Source organism: Felis catus, chromosome E1 (assembly GCF_018350175.1).
Source record: "Felis catus isolate Fca126 chromosome E1, F.catus_Fca126_mat1.0, whole genome shotgun sequence".
Classification (NCBI taxonomy): domain Eukaryota; kingdom Metazoa; phylum Chordata; class Mammalia; order Carnivora; family Felidae; genus Felis; species Felis catus.
The window spans coordinates 60,394,047-60,418,074 of NC_058381.1; the positions used below are offsets into that span (position 1 = coordinate 60,394,047).

General features: G+C 53.1%; 1 protein-coding gene across 1 annotated transcript; it reads right to left on the bottom strand.

Annotated features, from left to right (window-relative positions):
• Positions 1-20,108: 20,108 nt before the first annotated feature.
• ACTG1 (actin gamma 1) lies at positions 20,109-22,943 on the bottom strand. Its single transcript, XM_023244304.2, has 5 exons — positions 22,786-22,943; positions 22,068-22,436; positions 21,346-21,784; positions 21,072-21,253; positions 20,109-20,982 (listed from the first exon to the last, which is right to left on the bottom strand). The coding sequence occupies exons 2-5, from the start codon at positions 22,428-22,430 to the stop codon at positions 20,839-20,841; spliced, it is 1,128 nt and encodes a 375-aa protein (XP_023100072.1). The 5' UTR covers positions 22,431-22,436; positions 22,786-22,943; the 3' UTR covers positions 20,109-20,838.
• Between the last annotated feature and the right edge of the window lie 1,085 nt (positions 22,944-24,028).

Consider the following 24,028-nt stretch of genomic DNA (forward strand, 5'->3'; position numbering starts at 1 on the left):
CTCGTTCCTTCTCCGTCTTTTTCCCCATGCAGCTTGTATTGGATGCTCCGAGACACCAGCTGGGAGGAGAGCTGCCTCTCTGGCCGGTGGGTTGGCAAGTCGGGGTGGTAGTGCCCCTCACAATCTCCGTGGAGGGGCTCACGGCCACCATGCGACTGGCGGGAGGCAGCCAGGACAGCCCCAGAAATACTTATTAAAGGGCCAATAAATCACAGCTCTGTCCACCTCCCCACGCTCTCCTCTCCGCGTTGCTGCCTGACTTTTTTATATTGATGCGTTTAATTTATCTCTAAAAATGGGCAAGACTGCTTGTTTGATTTCCACAGGGGCCACGTGGGGCAGAGAGCTGACAAATTATCTCCTGACCCTGGAAGGCTGATGTAATGGGTCCCCAGCATTGAAGGCCCCGTTTCTGTCTCCCGGATGCTCCTTCGTTTGGCTCTGGGCCATTCCCCGTGCAGTGTCACCAGAGCCTGTGCTGTCCTTAGCAGCTGGCTCATTTGTCCATAATGGTGGACACCCATAGTCCAGAACACCCCTCCAGGCAGCAGTGCCTGGCCCTGGCCTCTCTTGTCCATGCCTCCCGGGGGGACAGGTAGTCTCTGGGCTGGGGTGGGGGGATGCTGACCTCTCCTCAGGACCGACGAGGCTGCAGGGACAGTTTGGTTGTTCTTTTGCCGAAATCACCAAGACAGGCAAGACCTGAGAGAATCACAAAAAAGGATTTGTTTTCAGCAAATTAATGTTCTCAGCAGAAAGAAATCTGAAAAGTATCCAAGGGAATTATTCGTCTAAACTGGACGGGTTGAGGCCATAGGAGTCTGAAGGCCTCCGAGAAGGGTTTCCAGAAGAATCCCGGCAGCAGAGCCACGTTCTGCTTTCCAGGTGTGACCCTCAAGCTGCTTCAATGGATGTGAGGACAGACTTGAGGCATCTTTTTTTTTTTTTTTTTAACGTTTATTTATTTTTGAGACAGAGAGAGACACAGCATGAACGGGGGAGGGGCAGAGAGAGAGGGAGACACAGAATCAGAAACAGGCTCCAGGTTCTGAGCCGTCAGCCCAGAGCCCGACGTGGGGCTCGAACTCTCGGACCGTGAGATTGTGACCCGAGCTGAAGTCGGACGCTTAACCGACTGAGCCACCCAGGTGCCCCCGGACTTGAGGCATCTTAAGGACAAAACTGGTGAGGGCACGTGGCTGGCTCGGTCGGGGGAGCGTGTGACTCCACCTCGGGCCGTGAGTTCAAGGCACATGTTAGAGGCAGAGATTACTTAAAAAAATAAAATCCTTAAAAAATACGTAAGTAAACAAATAACAAAACTGCTAATTAGTTTCTAAAACAAACACATAGATGGGGGACACAGGCACACCACAGCAGCCATCTATGGTGGGCCAGCTCTAAGACAGCCCCGATGGCCCCACTCCCGGTACCCATGTCTCTGTGGTCCCCTCCCACACCGTACCAGCCGAGGTCTGTGTGACCGATAGAATAGGGCAGAAGCGATGCCATGACACTTCTGAGACCAGGTTACGAGAGCTAGGAGGCCCCGAGTGCCTGGCTGGCTCAGCTGGAAGAGCATGTGGCTACTGATCTCAAGGTCATGAGTTCGAGCCCCACATCGGCTGTAGAGATTACTTACATATAGAAACTTAGAGAGAGATGAGGCCCTCCCTTGGGTCACTCCCTCCACATTGGCGAGGAACGGAGGCCTGCCAACAGCCACACGAGCCAGCTCCGGTCTTCAGAGACCACTGGCCCAGGCCACAGCTTGACCACGGCCTCATGGGAGACCCTGAAGCAGGACCCCCCGGGGAAGCCATTTCCTGACCCTTGGATACTGTTGCCGCTAAGTTTGGGGGCACTTTGTTGCACTGACAGGCCACCAAGAGAAAGGGATGTAGCCAGGCCTCTACCTTGAGCCCATCATGAAAATGGGAGAGGAGGGACCGGCAGGTCCATGATTTTCCTTTTCTGACAAGGAGCAGCAGGGGGAGCCTGAATTCAGGGTGAGATCCTGGGCCGGAGCCTCATGGCCCCCTCTCCAGACGTGGCCCAGGCCCTGCAGGGTCCCCTCCCCTGGGAGCTGGCCAGCTGTCTGGTCCCGCCAGCATTTTTCTCATGCGATGCTCCCTCTGCCCAAGACGTCCTTGGCACTAGAGGGCGCCTGCTCCTGCCCATCCTGTGGAGTGGAGCCGGCCCACGCAGGCACTGCTCCCAACGTGGAGGGGCTGCCCTGCCGGAGGCCTCACCCGGCCCCACGGCTGTGCTCAGCAACCGACCCTGCACCACAGTAGGCATACAGTGGGTGCTTACTGAATGTTTGCTGTGAGTGGGCATGAAACATCAACGTTCAGTCTGTTCTTTTTTTAATTTTTTAAATCAATGTTTATTTTTGAGAGAGAGAGAGAGAGAGGCACGAGTGGGGGAGGGGCAGCGAGAGGGGGAGGCACAGAATCTGAAGCAGACCACACGGGGCTCGAACCCATGACCTGGGCCGAAGTCAGACGCTCAAGGACTGAGCCACCCAGGCTCCCCGAGGTTCAATCTGTTTTTAAGCAGAAAGTGGAGGGGAGAGGAGGGGACAAAGCACTTACTAATGCAGACGGGTGGACCGGCATCCCTGGAGCGGGCACTCCAGCATCAGGAGCGCCCCCCACCCCCACCCCGGACCCCCGGATGCGCAAACTGAGGCCCCGGGAGGCTGAGTAACGGGACCAAGAGGGCACAGCCGCGAAGCGGCAAAGCCCGGATTCAGACCCCACCGCCGGCTCTGGAGCTCGGCTCTGAACCGCTGGGGGCTTCCCGCCGCCTTCCCCCCTGCACCCGCACGCCCGCGCGGGGCCTGCCAGCGGCTCCGGGCTGCCTCCCTGCAGGTGATTGGCCAGACCGTGCGGGCCTCCGCCAATCGGAACACAGCTCCCTCTGACTCTGGGTCGGATCCCGCGGGATCCCCGGGAGCAGAGATGTTTATTTCCACGCGCGGCAAGCTGGCGTGGACGCGCGGGACGCGTCTGGGGTGCGCAGAGCCGAGAAACCCCGTGCGGCCCTGTTCACACTGCCTGGAGCCTGTGGTTCCCTGAAGCCTGACGCAAAACTATGGCCGAATATGACCTTCCACCCCCACCCCTGCAGCTCGGCCTCGGCCAAACACAGGCGACATTGTATCTGGAGGTAGTGATAGAAAAGACTCCAATTTGGGGGGATCACTAGCAGCTGCACCGAGAGTTTGGGGCCCACAGCAGAGGGTTCAAGGGCAGGAGACCCCACAACCGGAGCACCCTGGGTATACCTAGGCTGGGAGCCTGCTTCCTTGGGTTGCTGCCCACCTACCAGGAAAGGCGCTCAGGCTTCCTGCGGCTTCGGTGGGCTGCCCGATCTCATCTGCCAAACTGTCTTTTCTCATTTTGTTTCCCAGTGCGGGGTATCACCACCAAGAATCCGGACCGAGGACATAGCCTGAAATGGCTGCGTAAGGGTTTCCCTAAGCCACCACGCATCGTGTGTATGCATGCATTTCTCTGCAGAGGCAAGTCCCGGGGGGGTGGGGGGGTGGGGTGGGGGGGTGGATGGCATGGCAATTAGGAATAAATTCAGCTGCAGGTAACAGAAAACCCAATTCACAGGCGATCCGATGCATAGGGGTTTATTGTCCTGGTATAACCAGAAATGTACAAGTGGGGGCTGTCCTCGGCCAGGACCAGACTCTTTTAGTCTTTCTACTCCCACGCCTGTAGCAGGTGGGTCTGAGCTTTGGTCTTCACGGGTTGCAAATGGAAAGAAAGGAGGAAGAGGCTGGGCGGGTCACATCTGTCCCCTTTTATGGCCAGAGAAACCTGTCCCAGAAGCCTCTGCAGCAAAGTCTCCCCGAGGCCTTTTGGCCAGAACAGGCCACTGGACCTCCCACCACGTGAGGGACTCGAGACAGCCAGGAGCCAGCTGGCCACGGTCGGCATTAGCCAAGCATCCCACAACCCTGGGGCTCAGCAGTCCCAACAGAAGAATGGTTCCGTGGGCAAGAACACAGTGGGAGTCCAGATCGGGCGGGCAGCAGGCTGCCACCGGTGGGAAGGCCCTGGCATGTTCAAGCAGAAGAGGAATCTTTTTTTTTTTTTAATTAAGATTTTATTTTTAAATAACCTCGACACCTAACTTGAACTTGGAGCTTGAACTTCCAAACCTGAGATCAAGAGTCTTCATACTCTACCCACGGAGCCAGCAGGGTGCCCCAGAAGGGGAATTTTTTAACAAGATATTGGGAGGCTCACAGGTTACCCAGGGGACCAAGATCAAGGACGGTGTGGCCGGCCAGAAAGCCCAACACCCTGCCGCAGGGCCGGACAGGTGAGCACAGCCCTGCTGCTGCCTCCGGGCACCTCAGCACAGAAGGCTACAACCAAGGCCACACGCCGGACATCCAACCGGGCCCACTGCCGGCCCTGCTGTCACCCCCGCCACCGCCCACGGCCAGCGCGGGTCCTATGCCGCCTCTATTCACGGTGTGAGTCGAGGCTGGAGGTGGGCGCACCAGGTTGGTGGTGCCCAGGCCACTGACCTCACGTGAGAAGGAGGTTCTTAACCTATTGGACATAAGCGGGCACAACATTTTGGAAAGCAGTTTGGCAATACATACGGATAGCCTCCAAATGGCCACCCCCTGTGGCCCAGCAACATCACGCTAGGTAACCTCTCTTAAGGATGGGGGTGGCAGTGGGGAGCCTCGACCACTCACGCCATCACAGAAGGGTTGATTTTAGCCATAGCACGTGGCAGCAGCCGACGTGTGCAGCGAGGCGAGGGCGTGAAGTTCGGCCCAGCCACCTTACAGAGAATATTTAATACGCCGGGGAAATGCTTGCATCGTGACGGCAAGTGAAAAGGACGGAATGTACCTGGGGTTGTCTTGGCAAAGTCTGATGAAGTGTTATTTCCTGAGAGCAAGAAACCAATTACCCAGGCTTTTAGCTTAGCTGGTAGGAAGTCTTGTTTCAATAGAAAGTTCCCCCATGGAAATTAGGAAAAGGCTTAACATGCAAACGCCCTCGGAGAAATCTCAAGGTTGGTTGGCTGAGAGGTCGGAAGAAACGGACGCTCCCAGAAAGTTCACAAAGGTGCGTAAGTAAGAATTCCCATCCTTATGTTGGGGGCAACAGTAAGAAACGTGAAGCCATCTCAGCAGCCATCAGGGAGAAGCAGTTACCTGGCAGTAAATTTCCATAGCAGAATACTGCACAGCCATGACGAAGGTATGTCTGAACATCGGAAAGGTGTCACTAGCATGTTAATAAAAGAAAAATCAGGGGCGCCTGGGTGGCTCAGTCGGTTAAGTGTCCGACTTGGGCTCAGGTCATGATCTCACGGTCCGTGAGTTCGAGCCCCGTGTCGGGCTCTGGGCTGATGGCTCAGAGCCTGGAGCCTGCTTCCGATTCTGTGTCTCCCTCTCTCTCTGCCCCTCCCCTATTCACGCTCTGTCTCTCTCTCTCTCTCTCTCAAAAAATAAATAAACGTTAAAAAAAAAATTTTAAAGAAAGATCATGGAAGGATACATCCTTTACGTGTAAAAATATGTTACTGTGCACATTACCAAGTATAGAGGGGACTTCTGTCTCCCGCCGTCATGGGTTCACTGGTGTGGGATTTGTCCTCGTGCCGTAAGCAACTAGGACACTGCCAAGAAAAAAATATATGTAGCGACTTTCTTAAGACATCCGGCAATAGACAGCCCAGGACTGAGATCCCTAAGAGAAGAAAACAGAGATGTGAGCCGTACAACGATCTTGTCTTTCTGCCTGGCAGTACGCTCTGGACTGAGACACAGAAGACAGAAGTCTCCTGAGTTGAGACACAGAGACTGGAGTGTGGCGAGGCAGACGCGGTTGGAATTAGCAGGGCAAGGTGCTAAGTGGGAGTCACTACGCAGAGAACAAGCTCCAGAAATCTGCGCAGAGGTTCCCTTACGGTTTTGGTGAATTTTAAACTGTGCTTGTGTACGAGGAAATCCCATGAGACTCACCAAAGAGCGGCTCCTGGAGAACTGTAGCGCTGAACAAGTCCCAGAGCTCACATGGGACAGAGAGACGTCTGGGCTCCCGACAGACCTCATTAAGCATCCAGGGCATTTCACGGAGGTTTCATAATAGCCACGTTAGTAGCAGGGCTAAACTGTCCCCGCATAAAAGGCTAATCCAGACTCACTCTAACAAAGCTTTAAAAACCTCAAAAAGGGGCTCCTGGCGGGCTCGTAGAGCACGCGACTCTAGATGTCAGGGTCGTGAGTTCGACCCCCACATTGGGTGTAGAGATTACTTACAAATAGAATCTTTAAAAATAAATGAATAGGGGCGCCTGGGTGCCTTAGTGGGTTAGGCATCCAACTTTGGCTCAGGTCATGATCTCACAGCTCATGAATTTGAGCCCCACATCAAGCTCAGTGCTGACAGCTCGGAGCCTGGAGCCTGCTTCGGATTCTGTGTCTCCCTCTCGCTCTGCCCCTCCCCTGCTCACACTCTGTCTCTCAAAAATGAATAAATGTTTTAAAAAACTTAATAAATGAATAAATAGGCTTCAAAAAAGATCAAACTGCCTTGCAAGTAAGTTGATATCCTGTCAAAACAAACTTCAACATTCTTTTTTCCCCAAACTTCAACATTCTTACAAAAAAAAAAAAGACAACGAAATCCAGAGATTCAATAATTTGACTTTACAATGTCCAGCATTTGATGAAAAATTACCAGACATGTGTAAGCAGAAAATGTGATCCGTAATTAGAAGAAAAATCAGTCAATACAAAGAGACCAAGACAGGTGAGAGAGAGCGGAATTAGCGGATATTTAAAAATAGATACATATATATATGTTCATGAATTTGAAACAAAACATGAACATAAGGAGGAGAAAAAGAGATGATATAAAAGAAGCCAAATGAAACGTCTAATGCTGAAAAATACAATACCTCAAAATAAAAATGAACTATAGGGACCTAAAAGCAGAGAGACAAGCAAAACAAAAGACTGGTGAACCCGAGATCACAACAATAGAAAATATTCAAACTAAATCACAGAGAGAAAAAAATGTGAAAAATGAACAGAAACTTAGTGACCCGTGGAACTATAGCAATCAGCCTAACGTATATGTAATGGGAAGTGGGTTTTTTTTTAATGTTTATTTATTTTTGAGAGAGAGAGAGAGAGAGAGAGAGAGAGAGCAAAGGCATGAGCGGGAGAGGGGCAGAGAGAGAGGGAGACACAGAATCTGAATCAGGCTCCAGGCTCCGAGCTGTCGGCACAGAGCCCGACATGGGGCTCGAACCCACAGACCGAGAGATTGTGACCCAAGCCAAAGTCGGGACGCTCAACTGACTGAGCCACCCAAGTGCCCCAGTGGGAAGCTTTTTTAATGTTTTATTTTTATTTTTAAGAGAGAAAGAGCACCAGTGGCGGAGGGGGAGAGAGGGGGAGACCGAGGATCTGAAGTGGGCCCTGTGTGCTGACAGCAGCGAACTGTGTGAGATAATGGCCTGAGCTGATGTCGGATGCTCAACCGATCGAGCCACCCAGGCGATCCTGCAATTGGAATTTGAAGAAATAGTGGCTAAAAGTTTTCTAAATTTGTCGAAAACCATCAAGGCACAGATCCAAAAATTTGACAAATCCCAGCAAAGTAAAGAAACATGAAACCACGCCGGGATACATCTGACTCAACATTTTGAAACCCAGTAATAAAAAGCGAAAATGCTTAAAAGCATCCAAAGGTGTGCAGGGAGCGGGGGAGGGGCGTGCTTCATTTAGGGAAACAAAGGTGAGAATGACCGCTGACTCCTTGTCAGAAACAATGAAAACCAGAAGACAATGTAACGGCAGGTTTAAATTGCTGAAAGGAAACAAACCCTATCAACTTAGGATTCTGTATCCAGAGAAACTGCTCCTCCAAAAGGAAGGCAAACAAAACTTTTTCAGAAAGACAAAATGGAGATCCTTTTTGCCAGCAGGCTTGCACTACAAGAAATATCAAAGGAAAAAGCTATATGGGGTGCCTGGCTGGCTCAGTTGGTGGCACACGCAACTTTCATCTCCGCGTTGTAAGTTCAAGCCCCACGTTGGGTGTAGAGATTACTTAAAAAAGCAAAATTTTTGCTATTTCTCTTATCTTTTTTTTTTCAAAAAAGCAAAATTTAAGGGGCGCCCGGGTGGCTCAGTCGGTTGAGCATCCAACTTCAGCTGAGGACATGATCTCCCGGTTCGTGGGTTCGAGCCCCGCGTCGGGCTCTGGGCTGACGGCTCGGAGCCTGGAGTCTGCTTCGGATTCTGTGTCTCCCTCTCTCTCTGCCCCTCCCCTATTCACGCTCTGTCTCTCTCTGCCTCTCAAAAATAAAGAAAAGTAATAAAAAAAATTTAAGTGAAATATTAAAAAAAAAATAATGAAGGAAAAGCTACAAGCGGAAAGAAAGTCATACCAAATGGAAATAAAGAATGCCCTAAATGGGAAATGTGAGATTTTTTTTTTTACTGTTTTTAATTCTTTTAAAGTTGACTCTAAAGCAAAAATGAATAGCAATGTGTTCTCAGGTTTTAACACATGTAGAAGTCCTACATGGCAAAGCCAGCACAAAGACGAGAGAAAGGAGATGGGAGTGTATTATTGTAAGGGTCTTACATTGTATGTGTACCAGTAACATCATATTTGAAGGTAGACCGTGGTACGTCTGGAGGGGGTGTGGGGACAGGGAGAGAGTGAATAAAAGCCAATAAAAGACATAAAATGAAGTACTGAAGAAAATATTCAGTCACAAAATGCTGTAACTTATCAATAGTTGCACTAAATGAAAATGGTCTAAATACTCCAATCAGAAGTCAGAGGTAGACATACTGGACGGAAAAACAAGACCAAAATAACCGATGTCTGCAAGAAACGCATTTTAAATATAAATCGGCCGAAAGTTTCAAATGGAATATATTGGGCCATGCAAACAGTAATCATAAGAAAGGGGAGTTGCCATATTAGTATCAGACGAAGTAGATTTAAGGACGAGAAATATCACCAGAGGTAAAGGCATATCAGCTCTAAAGGTGTATACCCCTAATAACAAAACTCCAAAATACATGAGACAAAGTCTCACTGAATATTCACAAGTGGAGTTGGATATTTCAACAATCTTTTCTCAGAAGTTGAGGGGACAAGTGTGCCTGGCCGGCTCAGTCAGTAGAGCACGTGACCCTTGATCTCTCGGTCATGAGTTCAGGCCCCACGTTGGGCATAGAGCTTACTGAGTAAAACAAAAAAAAATCACAGGGGTGCCTGGGTGGCTCAGTCGGTTAAGCGTCCGACTCCTGATTTCGGCTCAGGTCATGATCTCACGGTTTGTGGGTTTGAGCCCCGCGTCGGGCTCTGTGCTGACAGCGTGGAGCCTGCTTGGGATTCGCTCTCTCTCCCTTTCTCTCTCCCTCTCCTTCTCTCTCTCTCTCTCTCGATAAATAAAAAAAAATTAAAAATCACAAACAAGGAATTGAGAGGACAAGAAAACAATTAGTAAGGAACAGAATACCTGAACACACTATCAATACTCAAAACTTAACCTGATAAATCACAAGGGAAATTAGGACATATTTTTAGCCAGATTATGTGGAAAACACATCAAAAACCTGGAGACGCAGCCAGGACAGTGCTTAGAGGGTATATACAGTTTTCAATGTTTGTATAGAAAGATGATAAAGGTCCAAAATCAGGTATATAGGTTTTTATGTTAAGGCCTAGAGAAAAGAACAGCAGATGAAACCCAAAATGGAAGGAAAAAGAGCAAAAATCAATGATATAGAAGATGAATAAGTAACAGAGAAAAATCAATGAAAGCAAAAGAAAGCTCTTTGAAAACCTCAGTAACTTTGATAAAGCTCCAGCCGCACTGTTTTTATGGGCTGAATTGCGTCCCCACAAAATTCATGTGCTGAAGTCTGAACCCCCAGGCTTGAATGGAAGATGTGAAAATGTTTGATTTCCAGAGGAGACGTCGAAGAAACACAACCTCGGATTTCCACTTTTAGCTCTGACACCAAAATCATGGTCCACAGAAGGAAACATCGAGCTGGACTTTATTAAAATGTAAAGCTTTTGCTTTGTGAAGGACGCTGTTACTGAAATGAAAAGTCACAGACTTGGAGAAAATATTTGTAAATCACACATCTGATAAAGGTCTCGCATCCAAAATATATGAACGCTTAAAACTAATAATAAGAATTTAACAACACTGGGGGCGCCTGGGTGGCTCAGTCGGTTGAGCGTCCGACTTCAGCTCAGGTCATGGTCTCACGGTTCAGGAGTTCGAGCCCCGCGTCGGGCTCTGTGCTGACAGCTCGGAGCCTGGAGCCTGCTTCAGATTCTATGTCTCCCCTCTCTCTCTGCCCTTCCTCTGCCTGTGCATGCTCTCTCTCTCTTAAAAAAAAGTAAATAAAAGAATTTAACAACCCTGGTACAAAATGGGCAAAAGATCTGAACAGACTTTGCCACCAAAGGCACACAGATGACAAAGATATGAAATTATGCTGGGCACCATTTGTCATTAGCCAAATGCAAGATTAAAGCAAGATACAGCTACACTGTTTGGCTAAAATAAAAACCAACCCTGACACGTCAGTTTCTCAGAAAATTAAAAATAGGATTATCATAAATATGATTCTGAAATTCCAATTCTGGGTATATACCCAAAACACCTAAAGGCAGGGCCTCAGAGATATTTGCGCAGCTAGATTCACAGCATCATTATTCATAATAGGCAGCAGTGAAGGAACCCGAAAGTCCACTGACGAATGAATGGGTAAACAAAATGGGGTCCATCCATACAATGGAATATTGTTCATTGTTTATCCTTAAAAAGGAAAGAAATACTTAAAAAAAATTTTTTAAGTATTTATCTTAGGGAGACAGAGCACGAGCAGGGGAGGGGCAGAGAAAGAGGGAGACATAGAATCCGAACCAGGTTCCAGGCTCCGAGCTGTCAGCACAGAGCCGGACACGGGTGAGGTTCAAACCCACAAACCGTGAGATCGTGACCTGAGCCGAAGTCGGACACTTAACCGACTGAGCCACCCAGGCACCCCGAAAGGAAGGAAATTCTAACACATGCTATAATACCGATGAAACTTGAAGACATTATACTAAGGGAAATAAGCCGTCACAAAAGGATACGATATGAGGAACCCTCTTATATGAGGTCCCTAGAGTAGTCACTCATAGAAACGGAAAGTAGGGTGGTGGGTACCAGGGGCTGGGGAGGGAAATGGGGAGTTGTTGTTTAATGGAGACAGAGTTTTGGCTTTACAAAACGAAAAGGATTATTTGGAGCGCCTGGGTGGCTCGGTCGGTTAAGCGTCAGACTTCAGCACAGGTCATGATCTTGCGGTCTGTGCGTTTGAGCCCCGCGTCAGGCTCCGTGCTGACCGTGAAGCCTGGAGCCTGCTTTGGATTCCGTTTTCTTCTCTCTCTGCCCCTCCCTACTCGCGCTCTGTCTCTTTCTCTCTCGAAAATAAAAATAAAGACATTGACCAAAAAAACAAATGAAAAGAATCCTAGACATTAGTTGCGCAACAATGTACTTAACAGCACTGAACGCTTAAAAGTGGTTTTGACGGTAAATTCTCTGTTATGTGTATTTCACTGTAATTTTTTCTAAAAAAAAAAAAAATGAGGATACCAAATTGCTGGCAAGGGTGGAGAGCAGCGGAACCTCTCATCCACTGCCAGTAGGAATGCGAAATGGTACAGCCACTTTGGAAGATCATTTGGCACGTGCCTACAAAGATGAACATAATTTTACCATTCAGCCCAGCGATTACGCCCCAGATATTTTACCCACCTGATTTGAAAGCGTATGTCCACATAAAAACATCCATAGAAATGTTTGCGTTCGCTCTGGTAGCAGTTGCCAAAACCTGGAAGCAGACAAAATGTCCTCCAGGAGGCAAGTGGCTAGATAAACTGTGGGACTATCCATACACTGGACACCAGCAGGTGCTGAGAAGGGGCTGCTGAGCCAACGCTGACACGTGGGAGAACCGGACGTGCGTGTTGCTAAAGCAAGAGAGGCCAGCCTGAAAAGGCTGCATACTGCTGCCTCCGTGAATGTGATCTTCTAGAAAAAGGAAAACAACGGAGACAGTAAACAGATTGATCGTTGCCAGGGGTTTAATGGGAGTGGGGGTTGGGAAGAGGGCGCACGGGGCATTTTTTAGGGTGAGGCAGCTGTCTTCATGGTCCTGTGACGGCGGGTACATGAGACCACGCGTTTGGCCAAACCCATAGAATTTTACAGCAGAAAAAGTGAGCCATAATGTATGCAAATTTTAAAAAATGACCTCGTAGGTCAGGGGACCCCGGGAAGGAATGCAGACTGTCACAGAGAATCTCACTCTATTACCAAAGCCTGAAGCCGCCTGCCTGAGGGGGTGGGGAAACGATGCTGACCCAGGTCACTTGGGAAATGAGTAGGGTCTGTAAGGGCAGAAGGACTGTCACAAGACCTGCACTGTAGTCGGTAAAGCTGTTTCGGCTGGGTGCCCGTCAGCAGTTCTGAAACCACGGCGTGCGCTCTGGGACTGAGTGATTGAGTGGAGGGGCGGTGGGGCCGGGAGCCAGGTCTCCCACTGCTGGGGTGGGAGTTGGCAGATGAGCAAGGGGCTTATCTGACCCACGTGGTGTGGGTTAGGGGTGGAAACATCGGTAAGAACTCATGTTTAGTTTAATATAAACACAGGTGGTCACATATAGAAATGTGTGTGTGTGTGTGTGTGTGTGTGTGTGTGTGTGTGTGTGCAGGTTAATACACACACAATATATCTCCTTGCTCTGTCACCAGGGAGGGCCTACAAGCAAGGACATCCCGGTAGCAGTGAGCACACCCAGCACCCAAATTTTGGTCTCTAATACCATTGTCCAAGCAAAGGAACCAGGCTCCTCGGAGAAACGGTTGACTCTAGGACTGAAGCAGGAAACGGACAAGACCAGCCTGGAGCATCCAGTGCTGCTGGGAAAGGAGGTGCCCCAAAATAAGCCACAGTGATGGGCCTAGTCCCAAAAGACACAGGAGCACTCCCACCGAAAGAGCTCCCAGTGGCCAGTTTAAACAACAAAACAAATAAGGTGCTGGATTAGAATCCGCAGGACCCACGGATACCGAGCTATCGATTGCTATAAACGTACGCCTGAATAAATGGAGGGAGGAGAATGCACAAATCTGGCGTGCAGAATTCTGAATAATGTACGTGGAGGCTTCCCCCTCGAGGAGGTGAAGCGTAAGTGGAGCACGACCGCCCAGCCCCGAAGTGTGGGCCGCACGTAGTGACGGCCTCCCAAAGAGAACAGTACTGGGAGGGGGAATGCACACACCTCAGCCAGGCGGTCAAGGTCCCGCCCACGGTGATGGCGTCACCTTGACGGCACGGACCCCTGACACGAAGAGAAGGGTGCTCTGCCTCTGCGGTCTTCCTCCCCAAGCCCATCACGCAACATCAGACACATCCCAACAGAGGGGCGGCCCCAGCACCCCCAGAACTGCCAGGCCACCGGAAACCAGGGATGACGGGAGAGACGGCTCAGCCCAGAGATGCCTGGGGAGACGTGAGGAAGGGGCAGACAGAGGATGACGGGAAAACTGAGGGCACCTGAACGGTGTGGACTTTGGTTGACAGCAGCGAGCCCGTAGTAGTTTGTGATTTGTGACACATGCGGCACGCTGACGGGAGGCGCTGATGGCGGGAAACGGGGTGGGGTGGATGAGAACTCTGTACTCTCTTTGCAACCTTTCTGTAAATCTGTAACTGTTCTAAGATTACAAGTCGATGAAAAAGAAACTAGGGGCTCCTGGGTGCCTCAGTTGGTTAAGCGTCTGACTTCAGCTCAGGTCATGATCTCACGGCTCTTGAGTTCGAGCCCCGCGTCGGGCTCCGTGCCGACAGCTCAGACCCCGGAGCCTGCTTCGGATTCTGTGTCTCCTCTCTCTCTGCTCCTCCCCTGCTCGTGCTCTGTCCGTCTCTCTCTCTCTCTCAAAAATAAGTAAATATATTTTTTAAAGTTTTAATAAAAAAGAAAATAAAGGAAGGGTGCCTGGGGGGCTCGGTTGGTTGAGCAATTGACTCTTGATTTGGGCTGAGGCCATGATCTCACGGCTCATGGGCCTGAGCTCCACATTGGGCTCTGCGCTGATGGCACAGAGCCTGCTTAAGAGTCTCTCTCTCTCCCTCTCTGTGTTCCCGTCCCCTGCCCACTCTTGCTCTGTCTCTCAAAATGAATAAATAAACTTTAAAAAATCTCCAAAAAACTAAAAAAAAAAAAAAAAAAAAGAAAAGAAAAGAAAGAAGACAGAGAGGAAAAAGAAAAATACGGGAAGATAAATTTAGCTCAGGGGGTAGCACAGAATATTCAATATAAACTTGTCTTTTCCTTTTTAAAGCTCAGGGAGAAAATGAAGGATCCTGCCTCGGAGCTCACAAGTTTTTCCTCGGTGCTTGTGGTAATCGCTTTCCTTCATACGTGTCCGTCTTTGCCTTTGCGCTCAGACATAATGTGTTATTTTTTAAAGGTTATTTAAGAGAGAGAGAGAGAGCATGCAAGCAGGGGGAGGGGCAGAGAGATCCACTGAGGCTCCTGACTTGGTGTGCAACCTCACCAACCGTGAGATCATGACCTGAGCCCAAATCAAGAGTCGGACCCTCAACTGACTGAGCCACCCAGGCGCCCCGTGTCATTTTTTAAATACAGAAACATATGTCTGTTTTCCAGGGGCAGAATTTCTTCATGATTCAGGCAGTGCAAGCCTTTAGGGGTCTTTTCCTCATGCGGATGAGAACAGGGGCCCTGACAAGGCCAGTCCAAAGTGACCAAGTGTTGCGGTCACAGTGGGTGACCAAGAATGACGGGGCTCTCGATACCACCATGACGCCTCCTGCCTGACAAAGCAGGATGGGCGGTGGGAAGCTGGCCCCCTCGTGTCCTGCTGGAGCGGGCCAGCCCCTGGAGCCATCCTTCCCGTGCCCCGAGTGAACATCTCAGAAATGCAGGGCTCTCTCTAGTGTCCCCGCCACACCAAATCACAGCTTATCATCAGCCTCTGCTTTGGGGAAAACAAGTCATGGAAGGGGAGGGGCATGACACCAGAACCCCTACTTCTCAAAGCCCCTCCTCTCCAAGCGGCCCTGGGGCTGTGACCAAAAGAACGGTGTCGCCAGACTTTTTATTGAAACAGAAACACCCGGAAAGGCACACACTGAAACTGCTCTTCACCAGGAAAGTTCCAGAGGGGTCTGCAGGCTGACCTGACCACGCACAGTGCCTTCACAGCCCGCCCAGGGCCCGTGCTGAGGACACAGGGAACCCTTAGGCATCACAGGTGATGCTGTGAGGTTTGGAGACTGAGTGCCACCCCCACGTGGTGCCGCGGCCCCTCCCTTTGCCGCTTATGAAGCAGGTACCCCCCCACACCCCCCGAACAGCCCTGTTCACACATCAGCAGAGTGCAAGAAGTCACCGGTCCACACCGCTGGGGAGAAAGAAAGCCACTGTCGGGAAAGAGCATGTCTGCAGGCAGCGATGTGCCTCCACTAAGACGTGACCTGTGGCGCGTCTGGAACCCAAATTTAACCGGGCGTCCTCTAGCTTTATCTGCCAGATCTGGCGGCCCCCCCATCTGTCTGCTTGACCCCTCTCCCCCGAGAAACAAGGTCACGCCAGACCTCCTTCCCGGGAGCGGGGCACGGCCTTGGTGAGCAGGCCCCCCCTTGCAAGGGGACCGGGCCACACCAGGCTGGGCCAGGGAAGAGGGTGGGCCAAAGCCCCCTCAGGAGGGGGAAGTGGGGTGGATGCGGGGAACCGGGCTGTGGACCCCCCTCTCTCCCTCCTCCTGCAGCCTCAGCAGGGGTCTCTGCACCACCACTCCCCCCCGCCCCCCTCCACGCGCTCTCCCTCCACACGGCAGGTCCTGCCAGCCCTGTCTCGGACCCCGAGCCGCGCTTCTTTGCCAGGATCCTTCTGTGATCACCACACCTGTGTCTGTGGAACATTCTCAGGCCTGTGCCCGGTTGGTTTCAGCCTCGTGCAGCCCTGAGGGCTCGGCCGGTGATCTGCTGTGTCCTGTTCCCGCCGGCAAGGCTTCGTGGCCTTGTCTGTGCCACCGCGCTGGCCCAAGGGGAGCAGCCCAGAGAGGGCACAGGGGGCCTGGCAGGGGCCTCCCCGAGCCGCCCGCAGGGCCATCCCCACCCCGGCTCCTGGCCAGGACAGGGAAATGGAGCAGCGTGCAGACCTCGGGCCGGGAGGCATCATAGGGGCACAGCCACGGCGGGCATCCTGGGTAGGTTCCGATCTTACGCAAAAAACACCATTAAGACTTTCTCACAGGAGTTGCACTGAATCTGTAGATCACTTGGGACAATACTGACATTTTAACAAGATTTTCTCCAATCCATGAATATGGGATACTTCAACCTACTTATGTGTTTTAAAATTCTTTTTTTTTTTTTTTTTACAAAGTTTTATAGTCTTCATTGCACAAGTCTTGTATTTCCTTGGTAATTCCTGAGTATTTTATTCTTCTTGATGCCGTTATAAACAGGATAAATTTTATATTTTGTATATTTTAGCGCAATTTAAATTTTTTTTTCAACGTTTTATTTTTTTTTGGGACAGAGAGAGGCAGAGCATGAACAGGGGAGGGGCAGAGAGAGAGGGAGACACAGAATCGGAAACAGGCTCCAGGCTCTGAGCCATCAGCCCAGAGCCCAACGCGGGGCTCGAACTCACGGACCGCGAGATCGTGACCTGGCTGAAGTCGGACGCTTAACCGACTGTGCCACCCAGGCGCCCCATATTTTAGCGCAATTTAAAAGAGAGACAGGGCTGCCTAGGTGGCTCAGTCGGTTGAGTGTCCAACTCTTGATTTCAGTTGAGGCCGTGATCTCACGGTTCGTGAGTTTGAGCCCCCTGAGCGTGGAGTGGAGCCCACTTAAGATATTCTCTCTCTCTCTCTCTCTCTCTCTCTCTCTCTCTCTCTCTGTCTCTCAAATAAGCGGCACCTGGGTGGCTCAGTCAGTTAAGCGTCAGACTTCGATTCAGGTCATGATCTCGCAATTCGCGAGTTTGAGCCCCGCATTGGGTCTGTGCTGACAGCTCGGAGCCTAGAGCCTGCTTCGGATTCTGTCTCCCTTCCTCTCTGCCCCTCCCCCCCCAAATAAATAAACATTAAACAAATTAAAAAAATAAAATAAATGGTTAATTACAACGAAGATAGATGATAGGTAGGTAGACCGATCGATCGATCAATCTTACACTCCAGGGATGGAGACAAGTAACACAGGCATCGAAATGGTGGGGTAGGTGCACGGGGGGCAGACTGGGCTGTGCAGGGATACCATGGATGGTCGCACAGGTGGTACACTGCACAACTCCAGAGGGTGCCGCTCACATCTACTATGATGTTGTATCGGGCAGGAGAGGCTCGTTATGCTGCATAACACGTGACCCCACAATCTCCTTGACTGCTAGCGATAAAGATTTCTTTCCTGCTCACTCCGTATGTCCATCCAGGTTGGCTCTGATGGCATCTCTCCAGCCTCCAGGCTGAGGCAGGAGCCTCTCTCTGGAATACTGTGGTCCCAGGGCCACTCCGCTGGCTCCTAAAGCTCCTCCACTCATGTTTCATTGTCTAAGGCACGCCCCAAACGTGTGCCAAAACCCACAATCAGCGGGGTGGGAAGGGTATCTGTCCCCAGAGAGGGGCAGCCTCCCCCAAATGTTAGAGGACCCTTGGGAATCACACACCATGACAGGCCTCCCTGGAGGACACCCCTAGGAGGGGCCCCAGCAGGGAGAGGAGAGGGAAGGAAAGCTTCGTGCAGGAAAGTACACCCGGATGGCCACCGGCCAGTGGTGGGGGGAGGCCGCAGGCCAGCACGGCTGTGGGAGGCCGCGAGGCCCTGGGGGCTCCACATGTAGCAGGGACCCCCGCAGCAGCAGCCCACAGGCTTCTCAGAGGGAAGCTCTCTGGGTTGGATGTTTGGGGCCTCTAACCAGAACAGGTTCTGGAAGCCATAGTCTCTCACTCACCGGCGACCAGCCTCGCCAGTGTGAATCCTTGAAATGGTCCCTGTCTGCTCCTAGAGCACTGGTCATTTGGGATGAAAGGACCTCGGACTTGGAATTGCAGCCGATAAACACAATGTCCTCTTGCGTGGGGACAATGACTCCAGGTTGGAGCGGTCACTGACCGCCTGCTGGGCACGTGGACGCTCCTCACACTGCGGGAAGCTTGGGCACCCGCGAGCCTCCCGGCCCACTCAGAGCGCACCCTTCACCTCTGCCCCACTGTCAGGACACCCAAGTGGCCGTGGGGAAGGAGCCGTTCAGGGGCGCGAGTCCCCGGGGAACACAAGACACTTCTCCAAGGGGCCATCCCTTCCAGAAGCTTCCGTTTGTTAAACTAAACAGCATTTAAGACAGCCTCTGAGGTTTCATCTTCTGGACGTCGTCCACTCACATGCTTCCTTTCGCTTGTCGGCAGACTTCCCTGACTTTGCCTCGCTGGTCTGCAGCTCCTTGCGTAGTCCGGAGACAAACCCCTGGTTCTCCATTTAGGGGACGCTGCACCCCAAGTACTGGTCTGACTTGGTTGATGGCGTTCTTGCTCCAAGAGAGCTTTTTCTCTTGTAGAAGCAGGCAGAGCTGTCCCCGTCTTGCTTTGCTTTCAGCGGATGGTTTCAAAAGCCCTCTCAAGCCCCATCTCCCTTCTCAAAACAGCCTCTTGGTGGATTCGGGGCTACTGAGAAATGAGGCTAACGACAGGTTTCCTGGCTTAGGTGTCAGGGGCCTCACTGAGCCTTCACATCCATGGGGAGGAGGCACTGCTCTCCTGTTTGGGGACACAGGGCGTAGAGGGATGAGCCCACCCACCCAACACCAGAAAGGTGGAGTCCGCACGGGCCTGTGTGGCCACCACACCAGAGGTCTTTCTCCCCCAACGCATATGGAGCCCAGTCCGTTCTGTTCCCGGGACCCAGCACGCTAAGAATTACACTTAGTCCCAACTCAAAGTGGAAAGCTGCCCAGAGTAAAAAAGGAATTTGAGGGGTGCCAGGGTGGCTCAGCGGATTGAGTGTCAAACTCTTGGGAGTTCAGCTCAAGTCGTGATCCCAGGGTTCTTGGATCGAGCTTCACCTTGGGCCCAGCATGGAGCAGGGGGGCCTAAGATTCTATCCCCTTCTCTGCCTCTGCCCCACACCCCCACTCACTCTGGACAAAACAAAAACAATCTGAATGGCCGCTCTGAATGGTCACAGGAGGGAAAACAGGATGAAGGCCCGAGTTTGGCAAATCCCACTTCCGGCTGAGATGTTCCACAGCCCTCAGCCCTGCGCTCTTGGGTCCCCTTGCTCCAATCCTAACAAAGCCCCTCCCAACCGGCAGAGCCCCCGCTAGGAAGCACCACAATCCTCCCTGCTGAAATGTGCTTCCCAGCAGCAAAGGCAAAAATGGCCCATCTGCCAGTCGAAATACTATCCTCCCATTTCAAAATTAAGTCCTTCCAAATTCCTAAGCTTCTTCAGTCTAGTTAACCGTCACTTCCCTGAGCCAACCTGCAAACGATAGACAGTAGTTTGAAAATCCGAAAAACCCGAAGACTGAGGCGTGCCATTAGAAGAACCAGGCCTGTGACTCAGTCCAAGGATTCACAGATGAAGGCTCGTTAGCCTCCTTCACACCTAAGACTAGTTCCTTGGTTCAGTAACCCGAACGTTTCATGGATTCCGTGGCTGCTTCACTGAAACTGGTGGGAAAAAAGCAACCCCCAAGCCCACGATCAAGGAACCTGCCCCTCAGGCCTCGAAGTGCGTCCCAAGTACCCGCAACACCGTTTTCCCCACAGCCACTTGCAGAGCTCTCCTGCACAGGATCCTTCACGCAAAAGCCCCCAAACGCGAGGGCAGGGGATCCCAAATCCCAAGCTGCTGTGTGCTGGGCTGTTCACTAGACCTTATTAAAATACTCCCAACTCCTGGTCTGCAGGACACCAAGCCAGTTCTCCTCCCAAACCACCCGCCCCTGCCACACCCACCCCCCAAACAGAAGCCAGGGCGCTTCACGGCAGCACTTTATTTTCCTCGCACAAGGACGCGTTGCTGGGGCCTAATGTTCTCACATGACAGTAGAAAACCAAAATCTGTTGTCATCTCTTCAAGAATTGAGAATTGTGTACAAAAACCTTACATAAATTAAAAGGATGAATAAATTTACAGTTGTAAATGCAAACCGTTTTCCAACTCAAGGCAATTAACAACCCACGGTGTTCTGGCAGGAAAACATCGGGTAAGAAAGGAAAGTGGGTCCCAAGGCTCGGACCTTCCCAACCCTGTCAGACCGGCAAGACAGAAATGACAACTGGTTCAGGACTCTTGCCAGCCTCTAGAGAAATCCTGGAATAGGCAGCTCTTAGACATTAATACCCTGCACAGATCGAGAATATCACGGTCTCGAAGATTCTCAAACCAATGGATTTCTCTTCCACGAACATGTTCTCAACCTCAGCCACGAAGTGACCGAGCCGCACGTACTAAGGATTTAAATCAAAGAGATGTACAGGGTATTAAACATATACCAAGGGAACAGTGAACTTGGATACAAGGTCAAGATCAGCAACAAGTTCTACAATCCAGTGCTGACATCAGATACAAGCTTCAAGGACAGATTTCTTTTCAAAGGCTTATTCCAGTTTCACGAGGCCAGCAGGAGGCGCACACACTTGCCAGGGCAAACCTAGACTTCGGAATTCACTCGTGCAGCAGACGCTGCGCATCTGCCCGCAGTCCGTTTAGAAGCATTTGCGGTGGACGATGGAGGGGCCCGACTCGTCGTACTCCTGCTTGCTGATCCACATCTGCTGGAAGGTGGACAGCGACGCCAGGATGGAGCCCCCGATCCACACGGAGTACTTGCGCTCAGGGGGAGCGATGATCTGTGAAAACAAAACCGCGGCGTCAGTTTAGGCCGCGGCCTTCACAGCGGGGCCCCGGGAGGCCCAGCCCACGGCCGCACTAGACTCACCTTGATCTTCATCGTGCTGGGCGCCAGAGCTGTGATCTCCTTCTGCATCCTGTCGGCGATGCCGGGGTACATGGTGGTCCCGCCAGACAGCACCGTGTTAGCGTAGAGGTCCTTCCGGATGTCAACGTCACACTTCATGATGGAGTTGAAGGTGGTCTCGTGGATGCCACAGGACTCCATACCTAAGAGACAATGCTCTCCCTTAGAGGGCATCCGCCCCTCTTCCGGGCCCAAAGCGACGCAGCCCGGACTCGCGGCTGCCCAAGACACCTACCCAGGAAGGAAGGCTGGAAGAGCGCCTCGGGGCAGCGGAACCGCTCGTTGCCGATGGTGATCACCTGCCCGTCGGGCAGCTCGTAGCTCTTCTCCAGGGAGGACGAGGACGCGGCCGTGGCCATCTCCTGCTCAAAATCCAGGGCCACGTAGCACAGCTTCTCCTTGATGTCACGCACAATTTCCCGCTCGGCGGTGGTGGTGAAACTGTAGCCGCGCTCCGTGAGGATCTTCATGAGGTAGTCCGTCAGGTCCCGGCCAGCCAGGTCCAGACGCAGGATGGCGTGGGGCAGGGCGTACCCCTCGTAGATGGGCACAGTGTGGGTGACCCCGTCCCCAGAGTCCATGACAATACCAGTGGTGCGGCCAGAAGCGTACAGAGACAGCACGGCCTGGATGGCCACGTACATGGCTGGGGTGTTGAAGGTCTCAAACATGATCTGGAAAAAGGCAACGGGCTCCTTAGTCAGAGACAGGGACCCGGAGCCACCCCATGCTCACACACCGCATGCTGGCATGCCACAAATGTGATGTGTAGAGAAAAGAAAAAAAGGTTGCAGGCAGAAACACAAATAAGAAACCTTGAGACTTCAGGAAGGAAATGCCAGGAGAAGAACAGAACCCTGGAAATATCGAAAGAAATACTTGAATTTCAGAAAATAAGGCGGAACAGAAAATGGCTAATGAAACAGACGAACGGCGGGCGCGTGGGGCAGCGCTTACCTGAGTCATCTTCTCACGGTTGGCCTTCGGGTTCAAGGGGGCCTCGGTGAGCAGCACCGGGTGCTCCTCGGGGGCCACGCGCAGCTCGTTGTAGAAGGTGTGGTGCCAGATCTTCTCCATGTCGTCCCAGTTGGTGACAATGCCGTGTTCGATGGGGTACTTGAGGGTCAGGATGCCCCGCTTGCTCTGGGCCTCGTCGCCCACGTAGGAGTCCTTCTGGCCCATGCCCACCATAACGCCCTGGTGCCGGGGCCGCCCGACGATGGACGGGAACACGGCTCGGGGGGCGTCGTCCCCAGCAAAGCCCGCCTTGCACATGCCAGAGCCATTGTCGATGACCAGCGCGGCGATCTCCTCTTCCATTGCGGTCTGCGTGAAGACGCGGCCGGCTTAGACACGGAGGGTCCGTCTGCCCGCCCCCCGCCCCCACCGAGCCTGGCGGGGAGTAACTGCCCGGAACTGGAACCCGGTCTTTCTCGGGGCGCCCCTCGCTCGCGGCGGCGCGACCGGGACTCTCCGCACTGCGGCCCTGCCCCGCCCCACCCCCCCCACCCCCCGCGCCAGCCGTGCACCGGCCGTCCGCACCACACCCCGCCCCGGCGCGGACCCCGCAACTCCCGAGGCAGTGTTGCGGGGACCCTGAGACAGGAGGCGTGGCGTGCACCTGCGGCGCCAGACTCGGGGACCCGGGGCCCGGGCACGCAGGCCGGCCTCTTACCGGTGGAAGTGGCGGCAGTGGACGCGGACGACAAACGGCGGGACGACACAGAGCACGGGCCGGCTGCGGCGAGTGAGACCGAGCGCGGCCTCCCCCGCCGCTATTTAAGCGAAGCGGGACGCGCGCGCGGGCCGGCGGCGCGCGCGGCCCCAGAACATGTCCATATATGGCGATCTTTCCGAACGCCGGGCGCCCATTGGCTCGCCCGGCCGGGACACGTGGGGCCCCGCGCCCGGCCCCGCCCCCCGCCCGCACCGCCCCCAACGGCCCCGCCCGCGCCACCCCCGCGCGCTCGCGACCCCACGCCCCAGACCTTGTGCGGACCCGCGCGCGTGCGCGCGCGCGAGCGGGCCGAGCGGGTGGGTGCCCCCCACTTGGGGTCGCGGGCAGGGCTGCGGGTTCGACTGGCCCGCCCCGGGACTGCCGCGCCGTGGGGGAGGGCCCGGCTGCGCCCCGAAACTGCCAGGCCCAGAGCTGGGCCGCGCCCCAAGCCGGGGTGTGTCCCCGCGGCCCGGCCTCACGGGGGGCTTCGCCCCCGGCCCCGCGCGCCCCCTCCGAGCTTCCCCCCCCAGGCTCCGCTGAGAGCGTGGACTGTGAAGGCCGACGCCGGGCTGGGGGAGGGGCAGGCGGGGGGGGGGGCGTCCCTGTCGGTCGCTCTTGCGGTGCTCTGGGCCCCGCGGCCCGGAGGAGCCCCGAGGTGTCGTGACCTCGTTTCGGTGATGGGAGCTAGGAGCCGCGTGTCCCCCAGCGTTGCCGGCCACCGCGCAGGCCCCTCCGCCGGAGGATGGGGCTCTCTGCCTGGGGTCTCTGGAGGTGCAGAGACAGAGGCTTCATTCCAGCCGTAGCCAAAGCTTCCCGCCCCTCAAACCGCAGGCCCGATTGTCCCCTTAAGCGAGCTACACTCGGGGTTTGGGGCCATTCCCCCATCCACTGGGGAGGGGCTTTGTTTTGTTTTAAATTCCTGTGAGCGTTATAAGGAAACTGAGGCAGATTAGGGAAGTTTTGACCTTCCGAACGGTCAACTCTCAGCGGGCACCATCTTCTCCGCTTTATGACACTAGAGAGAACCAGGGTGGCAGTGGATTTGCTGATCCCCGGGAACAGGAAGCCCCGCTGCTCTCCCGACCCCAGGTCGCCTCCAGGCCGGCCCCGCCCCAACTGCCCTGGAATTGTAGGTTCTCCTGGATACCGGACGCGCCCTTTTCTCCAGCAGCCTGAGTTGGAAGACCTGTCATTGCCAGCA